The following is a 21,878-nucleotide window of genomic DNA, read 5'->3' as shown; positions in this document are numbered from 1 at the left end:
GTCCCCATAATCCTAATTTCTCAATCGAAGCTCTTTTCTCTTAACCCTTTACGATTTGCGGTTGCAATTCTTTTTCTTAACCTTGCGATTTCATCCTTGCCTTGTTACGTGGCTGACTTGCCTTGCTTTGTCCCCTTGTGGCTGTGTTCACCTACCTAGTCAAATCACACCTTTCTCCCCTTCTTGTTTTGAAGCAATATTGAAACATATTTCCCCTTGTTATTTATATATTATCCCCTTATTGTTTCTCTCTCCAAACAATTTTGAATCATCATGTCTGAAGTTACATCACCCGAAACCACCATCACCACCACCAATCAGAAGGGTCACACATCCAACCATCGACTTGTTACACGACCGGACAACATCATCAAGATAATCATAGAGGTAAGCTAATATCATCCATCTCCACGACTACTTCCCAATCGCATTCAAGTCCACCATACAATCTAAATATACCGTGTCAATGTGTCTGTTCGTCTTAGTGAACAACACACTCCCGACGAGATATAGAAGAAAACTCCTCACACACCACTGCCTCCTCATATCTCTCTCCACCTGCTCCTCCCTCGTCTTTGTGGCACCTCCATCCGTCTAGCTACTGTAGTGTCAGGTGCTCCTCATAAAGCCGCTTCAATGAGGGATAACTAATATGAGCACCAGACTCAGTCTTCGACACCTGACAGGCAGCAGACTCTAACATGCTTTGTCTAATGGTTTTGCATTAAAACGGTTTACCCGAGGAAAGCACGACGCCACATCTTTATATATCTCAAGTAATTAATACATCAGAATTTCACCATGTCTAAACCAATTGAAGGGGTTTAGCTCATGGTGAGTTGAACCATGAAAATGGAAATAAAGATGAAAACATAAAAAACTAAATTAATAGAATAAATAAAGTTGTCACAATATTACAATCCTTAAAAGGAATAAGGTGAGCCAAAGCATCACCAAGTAACCATACTCGTCAATGGTAGAAGATGAGATGGAATGAGATCCCTAAAGCTGCTAACCCTAGCCGTAACCTAACCTCTCCAATTCTAAGATGAATTTTCGGACCCTTGGCACTAACATATGTGTGTCCTTTTATAGTTGATCAATGTCACCCACTACAAGTTGTACCCTTTGATCATTTTACATGGGTTGTCCCTATCCATCCGTCCTTATCCAATCCTACCTACCTACTGGCATATTCCTTTATTCTTCCTAGGATTCCAATCATTATTGACAACTCATATTCTTCCTCATTAAAAATGGACATACTGGACCAACGCATGCGTACTATGTACGTACCACCCAGCTAGAGTCTCAGGATGCTGCAGCTTTCCACATCTTCAACGATATATCTTCAATCCACGATGCAACTTCCTACATCTTCAGAGCCATTCATTAACCTACATCATCAAACAACATAAACAAGCATTACTAGTTCCAAAGCACTAAAAACACTAAAAACTATAAAATCCTAATATAAACACGGATAAGATGTTAAAGGCTGCAATCACTCAATAACTTGTCCAATATAGGGGTTAAGTGCAGCGTGATAACCAACTTATTTGTCGGTTATCAAATATGTGCAAAAGTTAACAGCGTTTGTATTTGGAAGGAAGGGACTGGCAGGCACTAACTTATTAAAGTCAATATCAAATACTGGTGATGCTGCCTTCAACGCCAACCAACTCAACATCAAATTCAAGCCGTGAATTTATCGTTTGATGGGAGTAACATGCGGGTTCACATACTGTAAAAACTTTATCGTTTACCTAAGACTTTTTAATGATGCCTTGTAATGATTCTTGGACCCAGTTACCTAATCGTAATTAAAGCCTGTAAGGCTTGAACCATGAATTCTCAAACAATGTCTGATGCAAGTATGTACGTATTTATTACTTCATAAATGCAATGCAAAAGAAGGTTACGTTTATGGGTGAGTATAGTTGAACCATGATAAGCTTTAGTAGGGATCATTTAATTAATAGTAGGAAAAAGTGGTCCAGCTTAAACCAATACTCAACAAGTTGTTCAAACTATAATTGCCCTACATTTAAACTATAATATGCCACCCAATAAGTATAAGGTCTTGTTAACCAGTTCCCTAGGACACTGGTTAAGGAATTCAAAAGTAGAAAAATTGTCTCGGAAATATAAACTGTTACTTTTGACTAACTAATTATTACACCACTTTTTAATAAAATTTTACCTCCTTTATCTGCTTAACCAATGCCCCGGGGGCACTGGTTAACATTCTTCATAAGTATATGGTTAAAATATTTAAATAGTTCATAGTCTTTGTAAAAAAAAATAAAATTGAAATCCGTCCTTGCAAATATTTTGTTATTTAAAATAGTTTCTGGATCCATTTAACTGATGATTTGACACATTTTTGCACATGTAAAAGATGTTGATTGTACATAAGTTGTACACGTGGCATCCAGGTGTCATTCCTTTTATTTTAACATTTAAAAAACATTTTAATAAGGGAACTTCTACAGTACATCTGACAAATTGAGGTGTACCGGTACTCTTGCTTCATAAATTTATAAGTTAACGATCATTTTATGAAATAAAAAGCTATTTATCAATATTTATATTTTAAAAAACATCATTTTATTAGAAAAAACATTATTTCATTGCTTAAAAGAATCATATTAAAATTTTATGAGTAATAAAAAATTCAAAAAATGTATATTTTATTTTGTCGACGTTTTTGGTAAATAAGATTTAATTACTATAATTGTCAATGATAGAAAATAATTATTTTCCTTAAAAAAATAAGTCATTTAACAAATTGATGTAATGGTACACTCAAATTTTTTGGTGTACCATAGAATTTGCCTTGTTAATAATTACTTGTTACTTTAATTTTTTTTCAACTTTCATCCGGAGTTCGTGACTATTTTGTTTTATAAATTTGCTCATGATCTCATCGAATTAAACAGCATGTTACTGTAATAAGGGATTAGGAGATAAGGAAATCAGGTGGAGATAATGATAGGTGGATATAATATTTTTCTATTTGTGTGGTTGAGCTTTATTGAAAAATGATATTCGTACGACTATTTTGTATAAATTTTGCGACAATTTTCTCTCTCATATTTATATTATGTTTTTATTTTATTTTGCAATTGTTGATCTTCGTGTCGATACTAATTTATTGTAAATTTATAGTTCTTCTAGAAATTGTTATACACATGAACAAATGATTGTTGAACTTTATTTTAATGGTTGGTTGAATTTGTGGTATAACACTTCGCAACAAAATAAATATCATGTTTTTGTGATCAATCGATTTTTTTTATATAAGCTCACAACCACATGCATATATGTCCATCCAAGTGAGCAAATCAACCTCAAAGTATAGAATAGAAATATTGCTCAAGAAAAAAGTGGGAACCGTACGAGTTCTGTCCACTTATACAATCAAGGCACCAAAATCAAGTGATCAAACTATTGATTTGACTCCATGGGATCTCCAGTTTCTACTTCTTTCAACCAACAAAAGTGGTCTTCTTTATCACCATCCAGTTGAAGCTGACCAAATCCAACGGCTGAGCCACTCTCTGTCCTCTGCCCTTGCCTTTTTCCAACCTCTTGCCGGCCGTCTCAAAATAACGGAACACAATGACAACACCGTCTCGTATTCTGTTATATGCAACAATGCAGGTGTTCTCTTTATCCATGCTGCAGCTGAGAATACTTGTGTTGCTGACATCCTAGAACCTACCTATGTACCTCCAATTGTTGATTCATTTTTCGCTTTAACCGAGGTTGAATGCTATGAAGGAACCTCAAAACCATTGTTGGCAGTTCAAGTAACGGAGCTAGTTGACGGTATTTGCATTGGTTGCTCGTTCAACCATGTTGTCGTTGACGGAAAGTCTGTGTGGCATTTCATCAATTCATGGGCTGAAATATCACGTAGTTGTTGTCATCATCAAATATCTAAACCCCCAACACTAGAGCGTTGGTTTCCAAATGGTGTTCAAAAGCCCATACGATTTCCTTTCACTTTGGAGCAACAAAATAATCACGGTGATGAGTTGAGTTTTTCGTCCTCTAATGAGGAAAAACTTTGTTTATCAAATAGGTTATTTCATTTCACAAAAGAGAAAATTGTACAACTGAAATCGCAAATCAATGATGAGATTGGTACCATCAAAATATCTTCTCTACAAGCGCTTTTAACTCACCTTTGGTGCTCTGTGATGCGTTCCATACAATTTGACCCACAAGAAGAAGTATTTAATATAGTCGTGATAGGAGTTGGACCAAGGTTAGTTCCACCATTACCAGAATATTATTTTGGAAATGCAGTTACAAGATGTATGGTTAAAATGAAAGTTGGGGAGTTGTTGGAGGAAGGTGGACTTTGTAAAGGTGCTTGTGAGATGAACAAGTTAATTGTTTCACACACTGATGAGAAGTTGAAGAATCACTACGAGTCTTGGTTAAGAAATCCAAGCTTGGCTAGGTATCCTAACATGGCAAAAAATAATTTCATAGCCATTAGCAGTTCTCCATGGTTTGATGTTTTTGGTAATGATTTTGGATGGGGAAAGCCTGTGGCCGTTCGTAGTGGATATAAAGGAAATGGACTTGTTACGGTGTTTGCTGGAATAGAAGAAGGTAGTATAGACCTTCAAGTTTGTCTTTCGCATGAGATTTTGGAGGCATTGGGAAATGACCCTGAATTCATGGATGTTGTGTCCAACTAATGCAACGTGTGTAAACCAATTTGGTAGAATTATGGTTCAGAAGCTTCAATAAGCAATTTATTTTATCAAGTACGAGCAAATTAGCGCAAGATGCGCAAAGCCACTCTCAAGACCATAGTACAATAAAAAAAATTAAGCACTCAGTTGATATAGTGCATGTGGTTACTTGTCTTGTGCACTAAGTTGTATAGTACTACTCTTTTTTTTGTCGGTCAAATGTTAATAGTTTGTACTACTCTTATTAAGCACTCAATTATATTTGATTAGAATAACAATAAAAATTAAAGAGTAAATATCAAAATTCGTCATTGAATTTGCATGGACATTTGTTCACCAAATTGTCGAAATAATATTACATTAGTCGCTGAAGGTGTCAAATTTCAATCAAATTAGACCCTCGGTCAAGTTAGAATGTTAAAGGTGTTGATGTGTTACGTTAACATCTCACAAGGTTTGTCATGTCAGATATCACACAAGCAGAGTCTAATTTTTTCGAAAGTGAAAAAATTTCCAAGGACTAAATAGATTGATTTGCAAAAAATTGGAACCCTGATTTGTAGAAAAATGGTCGTTATACAATGGTTCTTTCTTCTCCAAATCTATAAAATTGGAACTAGGGATCTCGTGTAGTATGATATATGTCCCCTCCCCATTGGATAAATATGGTACCCGTGCTCGTTCCCCATATCCGCGAGGGTATCTCTATACGGGTAATCCACGGGTAATTAGATACACACGGATATTTGCGGGTACCTATATATGGATTTTTTAATTAATTTTTTTTGAACAAAAAAAACACTTTTTAAATCACCTACAAATTTCAACATTTAAATATCCATAGATAACAATGCATAAAATTAAAATCGTAAACAAATAAGAGGGTAATTAGTTTGATAATTGATTGATATTATAAACAAAGGTTAGTATAATATATATGACCAATTGAAATATTCAGGTATTCCTCTAAAATTGAAAAGCCCTAAAATTTAAAATCATAAACGAGTAATCATGCTAAAGAGAAGAAGAAGAAAAATAGAGAAGAGATGAAAGAGAAGAAGAAAACCTGGCCGCACAAGATGAGGAAAGGAAGAGAATATATATATATATATATATATATATATATATATATATATATATATATATATATAGACACACACACATGGATATCTTAACAAATTACTTAATTTATTAACAGGTACGATTACGCGCGGAAATGGGTATCATCAAATCCGTACACGTGTCCATAATGTAACGGATAGCTAAAGTACACAACAACTATTTTGTAAAACTTTATGCATGAAGTGCATGATATGCAAGACTCAAATGATCTAGATATCGTCGTGTCAACGCACACATAATGAACCACTCAATGGTTCCTGCAAGGTCCGCCACCCTTTGACAGTAGCCAATAAAACTAGACTATACTAAATGAAAATTATTGTTCACACATTTGATAAGGCTGAAAAAACACCTATAAAAGATGAAAATACCCATCGGCAGTTAATTGTCGCCGGCTTCACTATTCCTCGGCAGTTAACTACCGTCGGTTATTTGAATTCCTCGGTAGTTAAGTGCCGAGGAGCTGTTTGATCAGATGAAACAACCACCTGCTTCCCCTACACACTATTTCATCATCACCTTTTCTTTCCTCTTCCATCTAAACCCCCAAATCCAATATATGTTTCACCAAATCTTGCTCCAAAATCATTGAAGCATCAAACATAGGAGGTATCAACACACTTTTGACGTAAAAAAAACAGGTATTAAGCATTTTAATCGGTTTATTTCTAGCTGTTTTTGGGGTTTTTTACGTCGGTTTACGTTAACATTGTCTTGGGGGGGGGGGGGGGGGGGATCGGCAGTTAACTGCCGAGGCTTGCATGGGGACTTCGGCGGTTGACTACCGAAGTTATTTTGGCAGTTAACTGCCGAGGAAAGCTGCGCAAAAACGTAAGAGAGGCAGCTACTGCCATTTTGCACCATTTTTTTTCTTTGTATTTTTTGTTTTTGTTTTAATTCATTATGCAATTGATGTTTATGCATTAGTTAGTTTTTAATTCATAGTTTTGTGTTGTTTAATTATAGTAATGGTTGAGAACGCGGAAGATGATCCGGGAGAGACAAAACCAAATTTTGTCGAAAAATCCGCAGATGTCAAACCGTCTAAGGTTGAAGCCAAACCAAACATTGATGGAGCTTCCGTCCATGTTGAAACTTCTAAATATGCCGACTCCGGTGTCCTCCCACTTCATGCGAACGAAGTTGACACTGCTAGGTTTTTTTCCGACGACATTAAATGGATCAACATGATTTGTTCCAAAAGCTCATGATTATTGAAAAGGGAGAGAAACCGCCGCAACCAAAAAAGGAGTCAAACAAAGAGGAACCTATTTTGTTGGACACTCCCAAAGAAGCAAAGCAACAATTTGAAGTAATTGTGGAAGATGAAGAAAATTCTATTTCACTTGATCTTCCCCAATCACTTGGTGATCAATGAGTAATTTTTTTGTTGGTGTTAGTCCTTTTTTAAAGTAGAAATTACACCGATGTATATTTTTGGGTCGAAATTGTAACGCCAATTTTTTGTGGCCAATATAAATAACATTATGTAATTTATATAAATATATGATAATATGACTTTTATGTGGTGAAACTAGTGCAATACTTATTTATTCGTTATTAATGTTTACGCATTTGATTTATTCATTATTGCGTTTCATTTAATTTCATTCTAAATTATGATTTTATTTCATAAAGCTTTTGTGAAGTGAAACATTCTGAGGTTGCAAAAATTGGAGGCTGTATTATGTACTCCGCTTGGTTATGATAACGCCAACCAACTCTCTTGATGATTTAAAGGCACAACTTAACACATATTTTGAGCATCTTGGTGAAAATCAATATACTCGTCACTTATTTGGTCAGATGTCATGCATAGACCTAGGAGAAGATAGAGAGGAATACGCATGGAAAACGGCAAGCTATATGCCTTGGCTTATTCGGGACGATAGCGACGTCGGATTTATGTTTCGGAATATGGTGGAAGATAATATATTATATATGTATGATCGTTCCATCTGCAACTGCGTAGAATGTCAGTAGAGATTTAATTTAATGATATGTAATGTGTTGTTTAATTATGGACACTCTTTAACGTTTTGATGAATTTCAAACATTTGGTAATTTTAACGAAATGTCGGTTTGATTGAATTATGGACAACTGTAAAAGATAATGTATTTTTCTTGTCTATGACTGAGTATAAATGTTGTACGACTAATATTGCCTTCGGAAATGCTCTGGCCAAAAATGGTTTGGTTCAATTATGCAGCAGAACCCACTGTCTGCATAATTGTTTTCCTCAGCAGTTAACTGCCGATGGAACCGGCGGTAGTTAACTGCCGATGGAAACCTCGATAGTTAACTGCCGAGGAGTAGTGAAACCAGCGTCAGTTAACTGCTGAGGGGTATTTTCGTCTTTTATAGGTGTTTTTCAGCCTTATCAATAATGTGAACAACAATTTTCATACTAAATAGTCTCTGCAATGCCCACCACCTAGTGACATTAGCCCAAAAACGTTATGCTATGCTATACAACTCAATGTCATCACTAAACCAAAAATAAAATCATGACATGCAACCCACCTACCTCTAATATCATATAAACGACAACCTATTTTTAGGATCATATATAGTTATAGATACGTCAAATCTAATAATCACATTCTTCACAAATCAACACAATATTCAATCACCACAAGAAGTCATTAAATAGAATGAAACATAGAAAACTAACTCTTTTTAATGGACAAGAATTCTACTATCATTTCACAACACTTATCCAGCCTAGTATGATGGTGTGGGGGAAAAGGCCTTTACCTCAAAAGCTTTCCTTCATAGCAGAAGAACTCTAATTGTAACGCCCCGAAATTTCTAATTATTATTTTGTGTGTGTCTCTCAATATCTTAATATTTTTGTGATTAATTTTCTTTCAGTTGTGTTTGCTTTGCATGCTAACTTCTACGCATTTATGCCAATACTTTAATATTAATTTATTAGCTTTAATATATATATTGATACATATATATAGATATCCAAATAGTATTAGGTTTAAGAGTGATAACTAGTTTTATTTTTAACTAGATTTTTGACCCGTGCTCTGCACAGGTTTATTGTAAAGGGATTGACACATAAGGAATTGCTGCAGACCTAACAAAATTAATATAATAAATAAGGATTAGGGTATTCTGTTTGTAAACGTATTAAATAAGTGTAGAAAATATTGTAAAAAAAAGGAAACAGAATAGGAATAAAATTGGTGCGCTGCAATTTTTTAGTATTAAATAAGTGTACAAAATATTTCCTTAAAAAAAAGCACAAAATATTGTAAAAAAAAGGCGCGATGCATTTTTTTAGTATTAAATAAGTGTACAAAATATTGTCAAAAAAAAAAGGCAAGAGGATAGGAATGAAATTGGTGTGATCATTTTTTTAGATGAAATTCGTTAGGTTAAATCCTTATTTACCAATTTTGTTAAGTCTGCAACAACTTAACCTAATTTTTTCCCTCCAATTTGCTGTATTATGTTAGCAGTAATTTAACCTAACAAATTCCATCTAAAAAATGCATCGCACAATTTCATGCCTATCCTCTTGCCTTTTTTTTTTTTGTCAATATTTTGTACACTTATTTGATACTAAAAAAATGCATCGCACAATTTCTTGCCTTTTTTTTTTGACAATATTTTGTACTCTTATTTAATACTAAAAAAATTCATCGCACCAATTTCGCTCCTGTTTTTTTGACAATATTTTGTACACTTATTTAATACTAAAAAAATGCATCGCACCAATTTCAGACATATACTGTTGCCTTTTTTTTTGAAAATATTTTGTATATCCTTTTTTATTAATTTTATTAGGTCTGCAGCAACTTAACCTAATAACTAGATCGCCGACCCGTGCTATCGCACAGGTTATGTCAACTATAAAACACAAAAATAAAATATATCGTAGAAAAAAAAGATGGTTAAATAAATTGTATTATGTAATTTTTTTTATGTTAGTATTATACTTGTCAAAAACTAAATAAATTGATAGTTGTGAATGTGATTCACAAATAATGCACACATAAACACATCATTGTAAAAATAAAGAGCGTTCGAAATAGTTTAAACATAAAACCATCTTTTAAAAAAAATGAAATGGGGAGGACAAAATTCCTTGATGTTGTTTTTTATAACAAGTGAAGTATCATATATGGAAGTATCACCGTCAACATGTTGCACCCTATAGGGGCCTTACTTGTGATATATTGCTTGTTATGAAAATTACATAAGTACTACGTAACATGAATCTTATAAATATATAATTATATATGAGTGCATGAAGGGACTACCTTTCTATCTGTAGCATTTCTAATGCTATGAGTAGTGACTAAGATGATGATCTAAGAGTTTCCACTTGTAGCATTCCTTATGTTATGAGTAGTAACTAATACAATTTTTGCTTGTTTAAAAAAGGATATAACTTCATACAAATATATTTCTGTGAATTTCATCTCACTTGATACACAAATTAATAACTCATTTACATAACTGGATGATCCATGTTTGATCATAATACAACAATAATTTTAGACCACATATAATAGCCTACTAAAAGGTCTAAAATAAGCTTTTTCCTTCAGCAATTGATCCTGTAACGCCCAAATTGAAAGTGTCTAGAATTTTCAACAAGTGCGTTAAAAACTGATATTGGTTACATTAATTATACAATACAGAAATGACATCAGTCAGAAATTCAGTTACATAAGCCAACTTGAGTCTTATGATACATTATTATCACAAAGATAGTCGAACGAAACTAAATTACAAAGTTCATTACAACACATCTTATAATATAACATATGCATCAACTAGATGGACACAAAGTTGGATCCACAAAGCACGATCAATCGAAAGCTTTCTCCTTACCTTTTCCATGAGAAACCTGTGAACCTGAACAAATAAAGGAAGGGATGAGACATAATGTCTCAGTGAGTTCTACCCAATCCTAGGCTATAAGTGTAACATCCCAGACTGCTTTTAGGATTGCCGACTGACAATACAAATCAACACGAGTCTTTTAAGCGTGTTTTGTCCTCACTCGCACGCTTACCAGGAAACTTACCGGTAGGTCACCCATCCCAAAATTGCTCCAAGTCAAGCACGCTTAACTGTGGAGTTCTTATGGAATGAGATACCAAAAAGAAGATGCATCTTGTTGATATAGGTAGTACCAAACAATTCTTATAAGCCTTCCTTCAACCGTGCAGTCCCATACCTACACGGCCTCAGGACTCCTCTCATTCCGATGTGATTCGGTTGATTATACGTGTGTGGTCAAGCTTGCCTAGACGGAAGTGCATGCTAGATCCGTCATAGGTTCATCATATTTGTCATAGCTCTTGCTAATATTATACGAGTCATGGCAGTTTAAGGGAACCTAAGACCGTTATGCAAAGATTCGCTAAACGCATCGAGGCCTAAAATAACATAATCATAACACGGTCCTAAACCGGAAGATTAGGAGTAACCTAAGATCGTCATCGGTATAAAATTCATATCTTGTTCTATTTCCTAACTTGTTCACGACTAACATCATATCATATCATACGTAATCATATTCAAATCGTATGTTACATAGTCGTATATATATATATATATATATATATATATATATATTCATTAAGTTAGAGGTTAGCGTTGAACAACAACATTATCTAAGTTCATTTTATGGAGAGCCCCGGGGTGGAGTAATCCCGAGCACAATCCCATACATAACTGATGAAAACCTATCTAAGGTACATCGGACTCCCTCAGTGACGTGCGGCCCCCTTACGAAGCTTATCCTGTTTCCCTTAGCGGAAACCCCTTGAATCCAACCTAGCGTGGATCACAAGAGACACGACACCTACGTCTTGCTTATACATTCTTAGTGATTAGATTAAACTAATCGTTTCACGTCTTAACATACATAAGTTCATACTTAACATTCTAATTCTCAACAAGCTATGTCGAGTCTCTATGTTCATTTCCTTTCTTAATTCATTTCTACCCCTTTCATGTTTCGAGTAAATCTCTCATAAGCCGTTCTTGCCAATTAAGCTAGAATTGCCACGATTTTCATTTCATGAATCAATTGATGTTATGTGCATTGCCTAGATGTTGTTTTGGGGTTATAAAGTTGTAAAACGATGAAAGAAAAGCTTCGCAATGCACCACCGACCCTAGATTGAGCCAACAAGCCAAAAACATGTTGGCTGGCACAGAGGATTTCGCTAATGACAACTTTTTCTAGGTAAGGGTCTGTTGAATTTCGCTATTAGCTAAATATTTCGCTAATAGCGAGTTTCTTCGGGTCTGTGGTGCAGATTTTGCAATTTTTGACCCAAAACTCGTCCAAATTGATCCTACAATGCACCAAAACATCCAGCAACATATAGAAACAATAATAAACATATTTCATGGCAATTTTAGCATATAATCAACAAAATTTGACTTTGGGTACTAAAGACATAATAAACAATCTTAGCATAAATTCATAACTTCATACTAAGAGAGCTCAACCAAAGGAAGGTTAACTATCTAAGAACTCACCTATTGATTCTGCAACACAAGTATCAATCTCCTAATTCCACTTTACACACCAAACCCTAGCTTCTTGATTCTCTCTTTGATGCTAAAGTTGAAAATTAAGCTCCTACTTGCTCTTAGTTCATATGGGTGCCATAACATAAGCTCAACTCACGAAGGAAAAAAGTTTTGGAGGTTTGATGAAGAGAGGAAGAGTGAACCACGTTTTCTGAGAAGGAAGAGAAAAATATAATTTTCTTGTTTTAGAGAGAGAAAGAGCATGAAAAATGAAGGGAAAATGATTGTTATGGCACCAATTTGTCTCTTCTCTTAAACATGTTTGTTCTGAAACGGATACCTAACTCGTACTTGACTAAAGTCATTTGATAAACATTCTCCGTCATACTTGCTTCCTATGAACATTAGTCCTCTGACTCACTAGACTGATAATATCTCAATACCGACGAGCGGGATATTACACTCTACCCCCTTAAAAGAAATTTCGCCCTCGAAATTTAGAATATACCTGAAAACAAATGCGGGCACTGGTTCATCATCTCCGATTCTAGTTCTCACGTAGCTTCACCATCCGGCGAACCTTTCCATACCACCTTCACTATGGGAATCTCTTTGATCCTGAGGGATTTGACGTCACGGTCCACTATTCTCTCTGGTTCCGGCTGAAATGTCAAATCTGATTTCAACTCAATAGAGTCTAGTTCAACTGGCTGAAAAGGATCCGGAATATACTTCTTCAATTGGGATACACGGAACACATCGTGTAAACCTGACATGGCTGGAGGTAACGCTAACTGATAAGCCACTGGACCGATACGCTTGAGTATTAAAAACGATCCCACATACCTTGGACATAATTTCTTAGTTTTGAAGACACCTCTCAAACCCAATTTAGGTGTAACCTTTAGGAATACATGATCACCTTCGCTAAACTATAAAGGTCTTCATCTCTTATCTGCATAACTCTTCTGATGACTCTGAGCTGTTCTCATTTTTTCCTGAATTGATTTAATTTTCAGAGTTGTTTCTTGAATGATTTCCAGTCCAATAATGCTCTTATCTCCCACTTCGGCCCAACATAAAAGAGTTCTAAACTTCCTACCATACAATGCTGCATAAGGTGCCATACCTATACTCGAGTGATAACTATTGTCGTAGGAAAATTCTATCAAAGGTAAGTGATTATTCCAACTCCCACCATCTTCTAGAATACAAGCACACAACATATCTTCTAAGGTTTGAATAGTTCTCTCTGACTGACCATCAGTCTGTGGATGATGAGACGTGTTCAACTTCAAGCAGGTCCCTAAGGCTCTATGAAAAGCCTTCCAAAAGTGTGAAGTAAAAATTGGATCTCTATCCGACACTATACTCACTGGTACACCGTGTAGCTTAACTATCTCTGAGATGAACAATTGTGCATACTGTGATGTTCTGTAGGTAGATTTAACCGATAAGAAATGAGCTGACTTGGTTAATCTATCCACGATCACCCAAATCGAGTCATGTCCTTTCTGAGTTCAGGGTAAGCCTCCCACAAAGTCCATAGATATATGTTCCCACTTCCACTGTGGAATTTCTAATGGTTGAAGTAAACCTGCTGGTCTCTGATGTTCAATCTTGATTTGTTGGCATACTATGCACCTCGCTACAAACTCTGCAATATCTGATTTCATACAGGGCCACCAATAATCTTTCTTTAAATCTTGGTACATCTTGGTAGCACCAGGGTGAATTGAGAAACTACATTTGGGAGCTTCTTCTAAGATCAACCTTTTAAGTTCTGGATCATTTGGAACACATAACCTTCCTTCGAACAAAATCGCTCCATCCGATGCCGTAGAAAATTCTGGATGACCAATTCTTTTCCGCAATTCATCATCTGCATCCTGTGCTTGTACAATTCTTGACCACAATTCACAGGAGACTTCTAGTTTGTGTAACCAAATAACATCGTCATCCTCCAAGGCTTCGAGGTTAAGGTCTCAGACCTTCTCATACAATTTACAAGTATGCATCATGACTTCATCTTGAGCTAAGGTCTTGCGACTCAAGGCATCTGCTACAACATTGGCTTTCCCTGGATGATATTTCAAATCAAAGTCAAAATCCTTTAGATACTCCATCCAACGTCTTTGCCTCATATTCAGATCCCTCTGATTGAACAAGTATTTCAAACTCTTGTGATCACTGAATAGTTCAAATTGTGCTCCATACAAGTGATGTCTCCATATCTTCAAAGCAAAAACTATAGCCGTCAATTCTAAATCATGTGTGGGATAAGTCTCTTCATGAGTCTTGAGCTGTCTGGATGCATAAGCTATTACACTGTTTTCTTGCATAAGTACACAACCAAGTCCTTTGGACGATGCATCACAAAACACAACATATTTCTTCTCAGGGTCTGGAATAGTTAAAACTGGGGCTTTAGTTAATTTTTTCTTCAGAGTCCTTAAACTATTCTCACATTCTTCATTCCATGCAAATGACACGTCCTTCGTCGTAAGCCGCGTTAATGGCAAAGCAATCTGGGAAAAATTCATAATAAATAGTCGATAGTAACCAGCTAATCCCAAAAAGCTTCGAACCTCTGTAACGTTCTTTGGTCTAATCCAATTCTGAACAGCCTCTACTTTCGACTGATCGACTGCCACACCTCCTTGAGAAATAACATGACCCAGAAACTTGACTTCTGACAACCAAAATTCACACTTACTGAATTTTGCATACAACTACTTCTCCCAAAGAATATCCAACACTATCCTCAAATGTTGAGCATGTTCCTGCGGGTTCTTGGAATAAACCAAAATGTCATCAATGAAAATAATGACAAAATGATCAAGATACAGCTGAAAAATCCGGTTCATATAGTCCATGAAAACTGCTGGGGCATTAGTCACACCAAAAGGCATAACTAAAAATTCATAGTGTCTGTAACGCGTTCTGAAAGCCATTTTGGACACATCTGAAGATTTAATATGAATCTGGTGATAACCCGATCTGAGATCTATTTTTGAGAACACGACCACTCCTTTAAGTTGATCTAGTAGGTCATCAATTCTTGGTAGAGGATACTTGTTCTTGATAGTCACCTTATTCAGCTGGCGATAATCAATACACAATCTCATACTGCCATCTTTCTTCTTAACTAACAATATTGGTGCACCCCAAGAAGATACACTGGGCCTGATAAAATGCTTCTGAATAAGTTCTTCCAGTTGAGATTTCAGTTCTTTGAGTTCCAAGGGTGACATTCTGTAAGGGGCTACAGATACCGGTTCCGCTCCTGGGATCAAATCAATTGAAAATTCAATTTCTCTTTCTGGAGGTAAACTCGTGATATCGAGCGGAAAAACATCCAGATATTCACTGACAATTGGAACATCCCTGGGACTTACATCTGATTCTGAAGTGACAGTGAGCATGACGTAGAAACCCTTATCTTGAGCACAAATAAATTGAACTATCTGATAAGTGTGCTTAAGCAGTTCTGACAAAGTTACTCCTTCCACCGTGTTACTGGTAGGCATGTATATACTCTTCTCTGAACACCCTATATACACATGATTTGCTGAAAGCCAATCCATCCCTAATATTACATCAAGTTGTCTCATAGGAAGACATACTAAATCGATATAATATGTCTTACTAGATACGGTGATAAGACAATTCTCACAAACATAGTCCGCTACAATTCCTCCATCGGTGGCCGTAGTCACCATCATATGGGGATTTGATAATGAGACAAGTAATTGAAGAGCATCAACACATTGGAAAGAAATAAAAGAACATGTTGCACCACAATCAAATAAAACTCTAATAGGATTCTGACCAAGAAAACACATACCGCCAATCAAATCTTCATTAGCTTGAGCTTTCTTCCCATCCAGTGAATACACCCTACCTTTGTCTTTGTTCCCTCTATTATGACAATTTGCTATATAATGTCCTGTCTGACCTCAAGCAAAACAAGAGTCGGTACCTATCTTGCATTCCCCCATATGAGTCTTTCCATATTTCTTACAAGTTGGAAAGGATTTGAATGGACTTGCCTGTTTCCCTTTCTGAGGAGTACCCTTTGGCTTTAATTTTTCGTGATGCCTATCAACGAAGTTACCTCTCTTCCTGTCAAAAGCCATGGAACCCTCTCTAACTGCTTTATCAAAACCCCTTTCAGCTTCTAAACTGTTGTGCACCATTTCATCAAAGCTCGTCAATCTCTGCTGACTAACCACCGCATAAAGTTCACCCCTTAAAGCATGGTTATACTGATTAACCTTCCACATTTCATTACCTGCATACTCGTTGTGAGTAGAGTAATGGGACAACTCTTCAAACTTCCTGGTAAATTCTGTCACTGACATACTACCCTGCTTGAGCTGAAGAAATTCTTGCTCTTTCCTAACTTTGTATGACAAAGAGAGATACTTCTCTAACATTACTTGCTTAAAATTATCCCAGTTTATCTCCATGTCACTGGTTACCATACGACATTGAGCGGTCTCCCACTAGTCTTCCGCTGCACCACGGAATTGATTGGTCGCAAAGATTACCTTTTCTTCATTAGTACAATCAGCAATACAAAAAATCTTCTCCATGTGTTTAATCCACCTCTTAGCTTCTTGTGTTTCACCACGACCATTGAATTCCGGGGGATTATTCCGATTGTACTCTCGGAAAGCTGGATTCCCGACGACTGGGGGTGGTGGATGTTGTTGATGAACTCTTTGACCTTGTTGCATAGTTGTAGCCCACTGCTGCTGAGATTGAGCATTTTGTTGAATCTGTTGTTGCATCAACTGCATCATTTGTTGATTCTGCTGCATCATTTGTTCCCACATGTCAGCTTCAGGGTTGACATCCCCCAAAATTCTGATTACCCCTTGGCCGGCCACGTCCTCTTTGTTCTCCAGACATTTTGCACTAACTGTCATATTTAAGTCAAAGTGATCAATTTCAACCAAATATAACAATGAGACTAAACATCTTAGACTCAAAGAGAACAACTACTTAGATTGTAATCTTAATGACCTAAGGCACGATCTGAAACGACCTGCTCTGATACCAAAATGTAACACCCAAATTGAAAGTATCTAGAATTTACAACAAGTACGTTAAAAAGTGATATTTGATACATTAATTATACAATACAGAAATGACATCAGTCAGAAATTCAGTTACATAAGCCATCTTGAGTCTTATGATACATTATTATCACAAAGATAGTCGAACGAAACTAAATTACAAAGTTCATTACAACACATCTTATAATATAATATATGCATCAACTAGATGGACACAATGTTGGATCCATGAAGCACGATCAATCCAAAGCTTTCTCCTTACCTTTGCCACGAGAAACCTGTGAACCTGAACAAATAAAGGAAGGGATGAGACATAATGTCTCAGTGAGTTCTACCTAATCCTAGGCTATAGGTAACCTCGGGGAAACCTACGGTTACCACGTGTCTACAATACAACTTGGCGGTTGATTATACGTGTGTGGTCAAGCTTGCGTAGACAGAAGTGCATGCTAGATCCGTCATAGGTTCATCATATTTGTCATAGGTCTTGCTAATATTATACGAGTCATGGCGGTTTAAGGGAACCTAAGACCGATATGCCAAGATTCGCTAAACGCATCGAGGCCTAACATAACATAATCATGACACAGTCCTAAACCGGACGATGAAGAGAAACCTAAGATCGTCATCGGTTTAACATTCATATCTTGTTCTATTTCCTAACTTGTTCACGACTAACATCATATCATATTACAAGCCATAAACAAAGTTTCTACTCTTGAAATTCTGTGTGTAATTCATATCTAGGTTGTAGTTCATAGTTAAATGGGAAATTGTAGTTAAAGCATACACTCTTTTCATATTAGTTGTGTTGTGCTTTCTGCAATATACCTAAAGCAAGAAGGTAGGCTTTTTAATATTCTAAATTGCTGTTTTTATTTTTTTCCCCATGGAGATTAAACTCTTTCATAGTTTATTGATTAATTTGCAGAAGGTTGAAAGAGAAGATGATTGGCTCATTCATTAAAAGTTATGGTCATTATCCTCTAGTTTATTTATATAATCCAAATTACTTGCATTTGCTTAAGTTTTCACATTACAATGTATGTACTTAACCGAAAATTGTATGATGATTATAGCAAGATGATAAATTATCTTGAGTCCACCTGTACTATACTATGTCTTATTTGGAGTTTGTTGATAAGAGTTCCAGCCACTAATCCTCAACTAAATTGAAAACAAGACATGGCACTTGGACTTGTGCATATTGTGCTATGAAATTGTAGATTTGTTTTATGTGATCACTAATTACATTAATTAAGTTTTTATTGTCATCCTTCACTACACCATTTATTGTCTCTGGCAACACTTTTTAAGGCAACATGCAAAAATCGTCCCCTAAAAGTAGCTAAGGCAACGATTTATGACTGTTGCCAAAAATATTTTTGCAACACCTCAAAAGCGTTCCCTAAAATACTTATGGGGACGTTTTTGGAGTGTTACTCCGTTAATTGTTTTGGCAACGATCGTTAACTGTCCCTTTAGATACCTCTGGGGACGTTTTTAAAGTGTCACTATGATATTTGTTTGACAATATTTGATAATTGTCCCCTTAAATTCTTTAGGGGGCAATTTTAGGTTGTTGCATTAGTTCTAACAAAAGGCTACACCTCTTCAATGTTGCATAAAAACTTTAACAATTTTTTTTTTTTGGCAATCTTCCCCCCAATTTTTTTCACCAAAAAACAAATCTTCTCTCAAGAAATTATTAAAAATTGTAAAAAAAAAAAAATTAAAATATTTTTTTTGTTGATAAACGAAAAGTCAAATAACCATCGAAAGTCACACATAGAAGTTGAAGGGTTAGGTTCGAACTCCATTCATAGCGTTCCGTCTATCAATTTCGACATTTTTGTCTGATGAACTAGGACATAAAAATTAATTAATAGATAATAATATTTTTTTAAGAACACAAACTACTCCATCAAAATTGACATTGGGAGATTCAAATATAAAATCGTGAGCGGAGCACTTTCTAAAGTCTCAAAACGTCGTCACCATACCAACATAGGAGGGTTAACAACTATACTACATATAAAGAAAATAATTTGTTTTGACTCTTTTTGGCTGGTTTTTTTCATTCCAAAATTACCCTCAACTTTTAATACAAATTGCACATATGACAAATAGATAAGAGTAGATTCAAATATTAAAATAAAAGTGTAACACACACGATGTGCGTATAAATATGTTCAGCTTTTTTTTCATTTAATTATCATTTAAAAAGTGTAACTAACTAATGAATATATCTATATTTACTTTTTAGTTATCCGAATTATACCAATAAATAATATACCAATAAACAATTTTTTTCTATAATAAAGATTGTTTTTGGTGTCATTAAAAAAAGAATTTTAGTTATATACATTTTTTCTTATATTGTTGGTGTTAACCTGAAAGCAACAAACATTTATAATTTTTGTTTGGCTTAATAGCAGTTTTAGGCCCCCTAAGAAAAAAAACTACAAAACTGCCCCCTAAATTTTGCCTCTGTGACAGTTTTGGCCCTCTGGCCAATTTTGACTTAGTCAACGCACACGTGTCCCAATTTTGACTTGGCCCCCTAAGAATTAATTCTTTTGATAAAAATTATAATTAAAGATAATGTTTTTTTTAAATAATTAAAAAAATTTAAAAAATCTTTTTTTATTTTTTTAATAAAAAATTAAAATTTTGATTTTTTAATTACAAAAATAAAAAACTTTTTAAATAATTAAAAAAAATCCACGTGGCGTCCATGTGTGCGTTGACCGAGTCAAAATTGGCCTAATGGACCAAAACTGCCACAGGGGCAAAACTTAGGGGGCGGTTTTGTGGTTTTTTTTTTCTTAGGAGGCCAAAATCGCAACTTCTTGAAACTTATTGGGCTAAAACTTCTATTAAGTCTTTTTATTTTAATCAAAATCAAAATTTTATTAAAAAAACACTATTCATAATTTTCAAATGTTAGCGCAATAAAAAGAGCGGAAAGACCGACATGTGAGTAACTGTCCTTTCACTATTGAAATAGAAATTGATTAGTGACACCAACTTGTACAACTCGGCTGGGGATGACACTATTGAAATAGAAATTGATTAGTGACACCAACTTGTACAGCTCGTCTGGGGATGACACTATTGAAATAGAAATTGATTAGACTAAAAGAACACAACAAGGTTCTGGATGACAAACGTAACCATGCATGAATAATGTGGTAGATATGCTGGCATGAATGAAAGTGTTTAATACATGAATGTATGGATGTGTGAAAATATAAATGTATGAATGTATGGATGTGTGAAAATATAAATGTATGATTGTATGAACTAGATTGGATTGGTTTGTGAATTCGATGAAACGACACAAGATAGGTAAGGTGGGAAGTGGACCAACGCTGTAGCATCGACACTTGTGCATCAAAGTAGTAATTGAAGGAGACATTTCCTGGTGATGGGTCATAGATAGTCTTATTTATTGCCTTATTTAGTTTAGTTTTATTTTAGATTTGATTTTATTTTATTGCATTTTATTTTAGTTTAGAATATTTTACTTCAAATTGTGTTTTATTTTATTTTAGGAATAAATATATGGTGGAAGGTGCCTTGGAGCAAAAGAAAGAGGACTGGAACAAATACAGCGCAAGAATACAAAGATACGGGACAAAAATATGTTCCCCCAAAGTCAGAAGCTTGGCACGGCCCGTGCCAACATGTGGCACGGCCGTGCCCGTCTCCAGGACCTGTTTTGCTGCTTTTCTTCAAGCCCAAGTTACCCTGTTGCAGCTTTACCATTTTATCCTTTTAGTTGCTTAGTTTCTAAGTCAGATGTAAAGCTATAAATAGAGTAGCTCTCCACCATAAACAATAAATCCTTTACTTTGTTTATTTCAATTGCTATTTTAATAAAAGTCTTTATTTTCCCTTTTACTTTCTTTGCAATTTACTTTACTGTTATTTTCTCTCTTCTTCCCCCATGTCTACGATGAACATGAGTGAGTAGACTTCTTCGTCTTGGGATTGTTGGGGAGTCTAATGACTCAATCCTAAACAAAACATGTCTAAACCCTAATTTCTATGTAACCCTAATTTCTAATCTAGATTCACCGTCTTAACGTGGATTAACAATTATCAAACTGTGGAAGCGAAAGCGGAGGGTTTGATAATCATTAATCCATCATCCCAAACATCAATTCATAAAGCGAGAGCGGAGTCTTGATGTTGGAACAAGTGAATCTAGACAATAATTGCAAAACAGTGAAATAGTCTTTGCAATTATTGAGACAAAGAGTAGTTTCAATCCTCTATGCATCTTCTAGTAATCATGTCAGTGAAATAGGCTTGGTTACTAGAAGTAAACTCTCACTGGACTTTCATCGGAAAGGTGAGGGGCTAAGGGAAACTGGTCTTTAGAAATTAGTGTGTAAATCATGAAATTAGATGTTTAGGTTTTGTCTAGTGAAGGAT

General features: G+C 35.4%; 1 protein-coding gene across 1 annotated transcript; it reads left to right on the top strand.

The window, feature by feature from the left end:
- Positions 1 to 3,174: 3,174 nt before the first annotated feature.
- On the top strand, positions 3,175 to 5,019 carry LOC146927030 (uncharacterized). The gene has a single exon (XM_085700439.1). The coding sequence runs from the start codon at positions 3,327 to 3,329 to the stop codon at positions 4,716 to 4,718; it is 1,392 nt and encodes a 463-aa protein (XP_085556565.1). The 5' UTR covers positions 3,175 to 3,326; the 3' UTR covers positions 4,719 to 5,019.
- Positions 5,020 to 21,878: the final 16,859 nt, after the last annotated feature.

Source organism: Medicago sativa, chromosome 4 (genome assembly GCF_051527215.1).
Source record: "Medicago sativa cultivar Bolivia chromosome 4, Bolivia_mono, whole genome shotgun sequence".
Taxonomy (NCBI): domain Eukaryota; kingdom Viridiplantae; phylum Streptophyta; class Magnoliopsida; order Fabales; family Fabaceae; genus Medicago; species Medicago sativa.
Note: the sequence above shows the minus strand (reverse complement) of the source record. Positions and strands in the feature narration are given on the sequence as shown.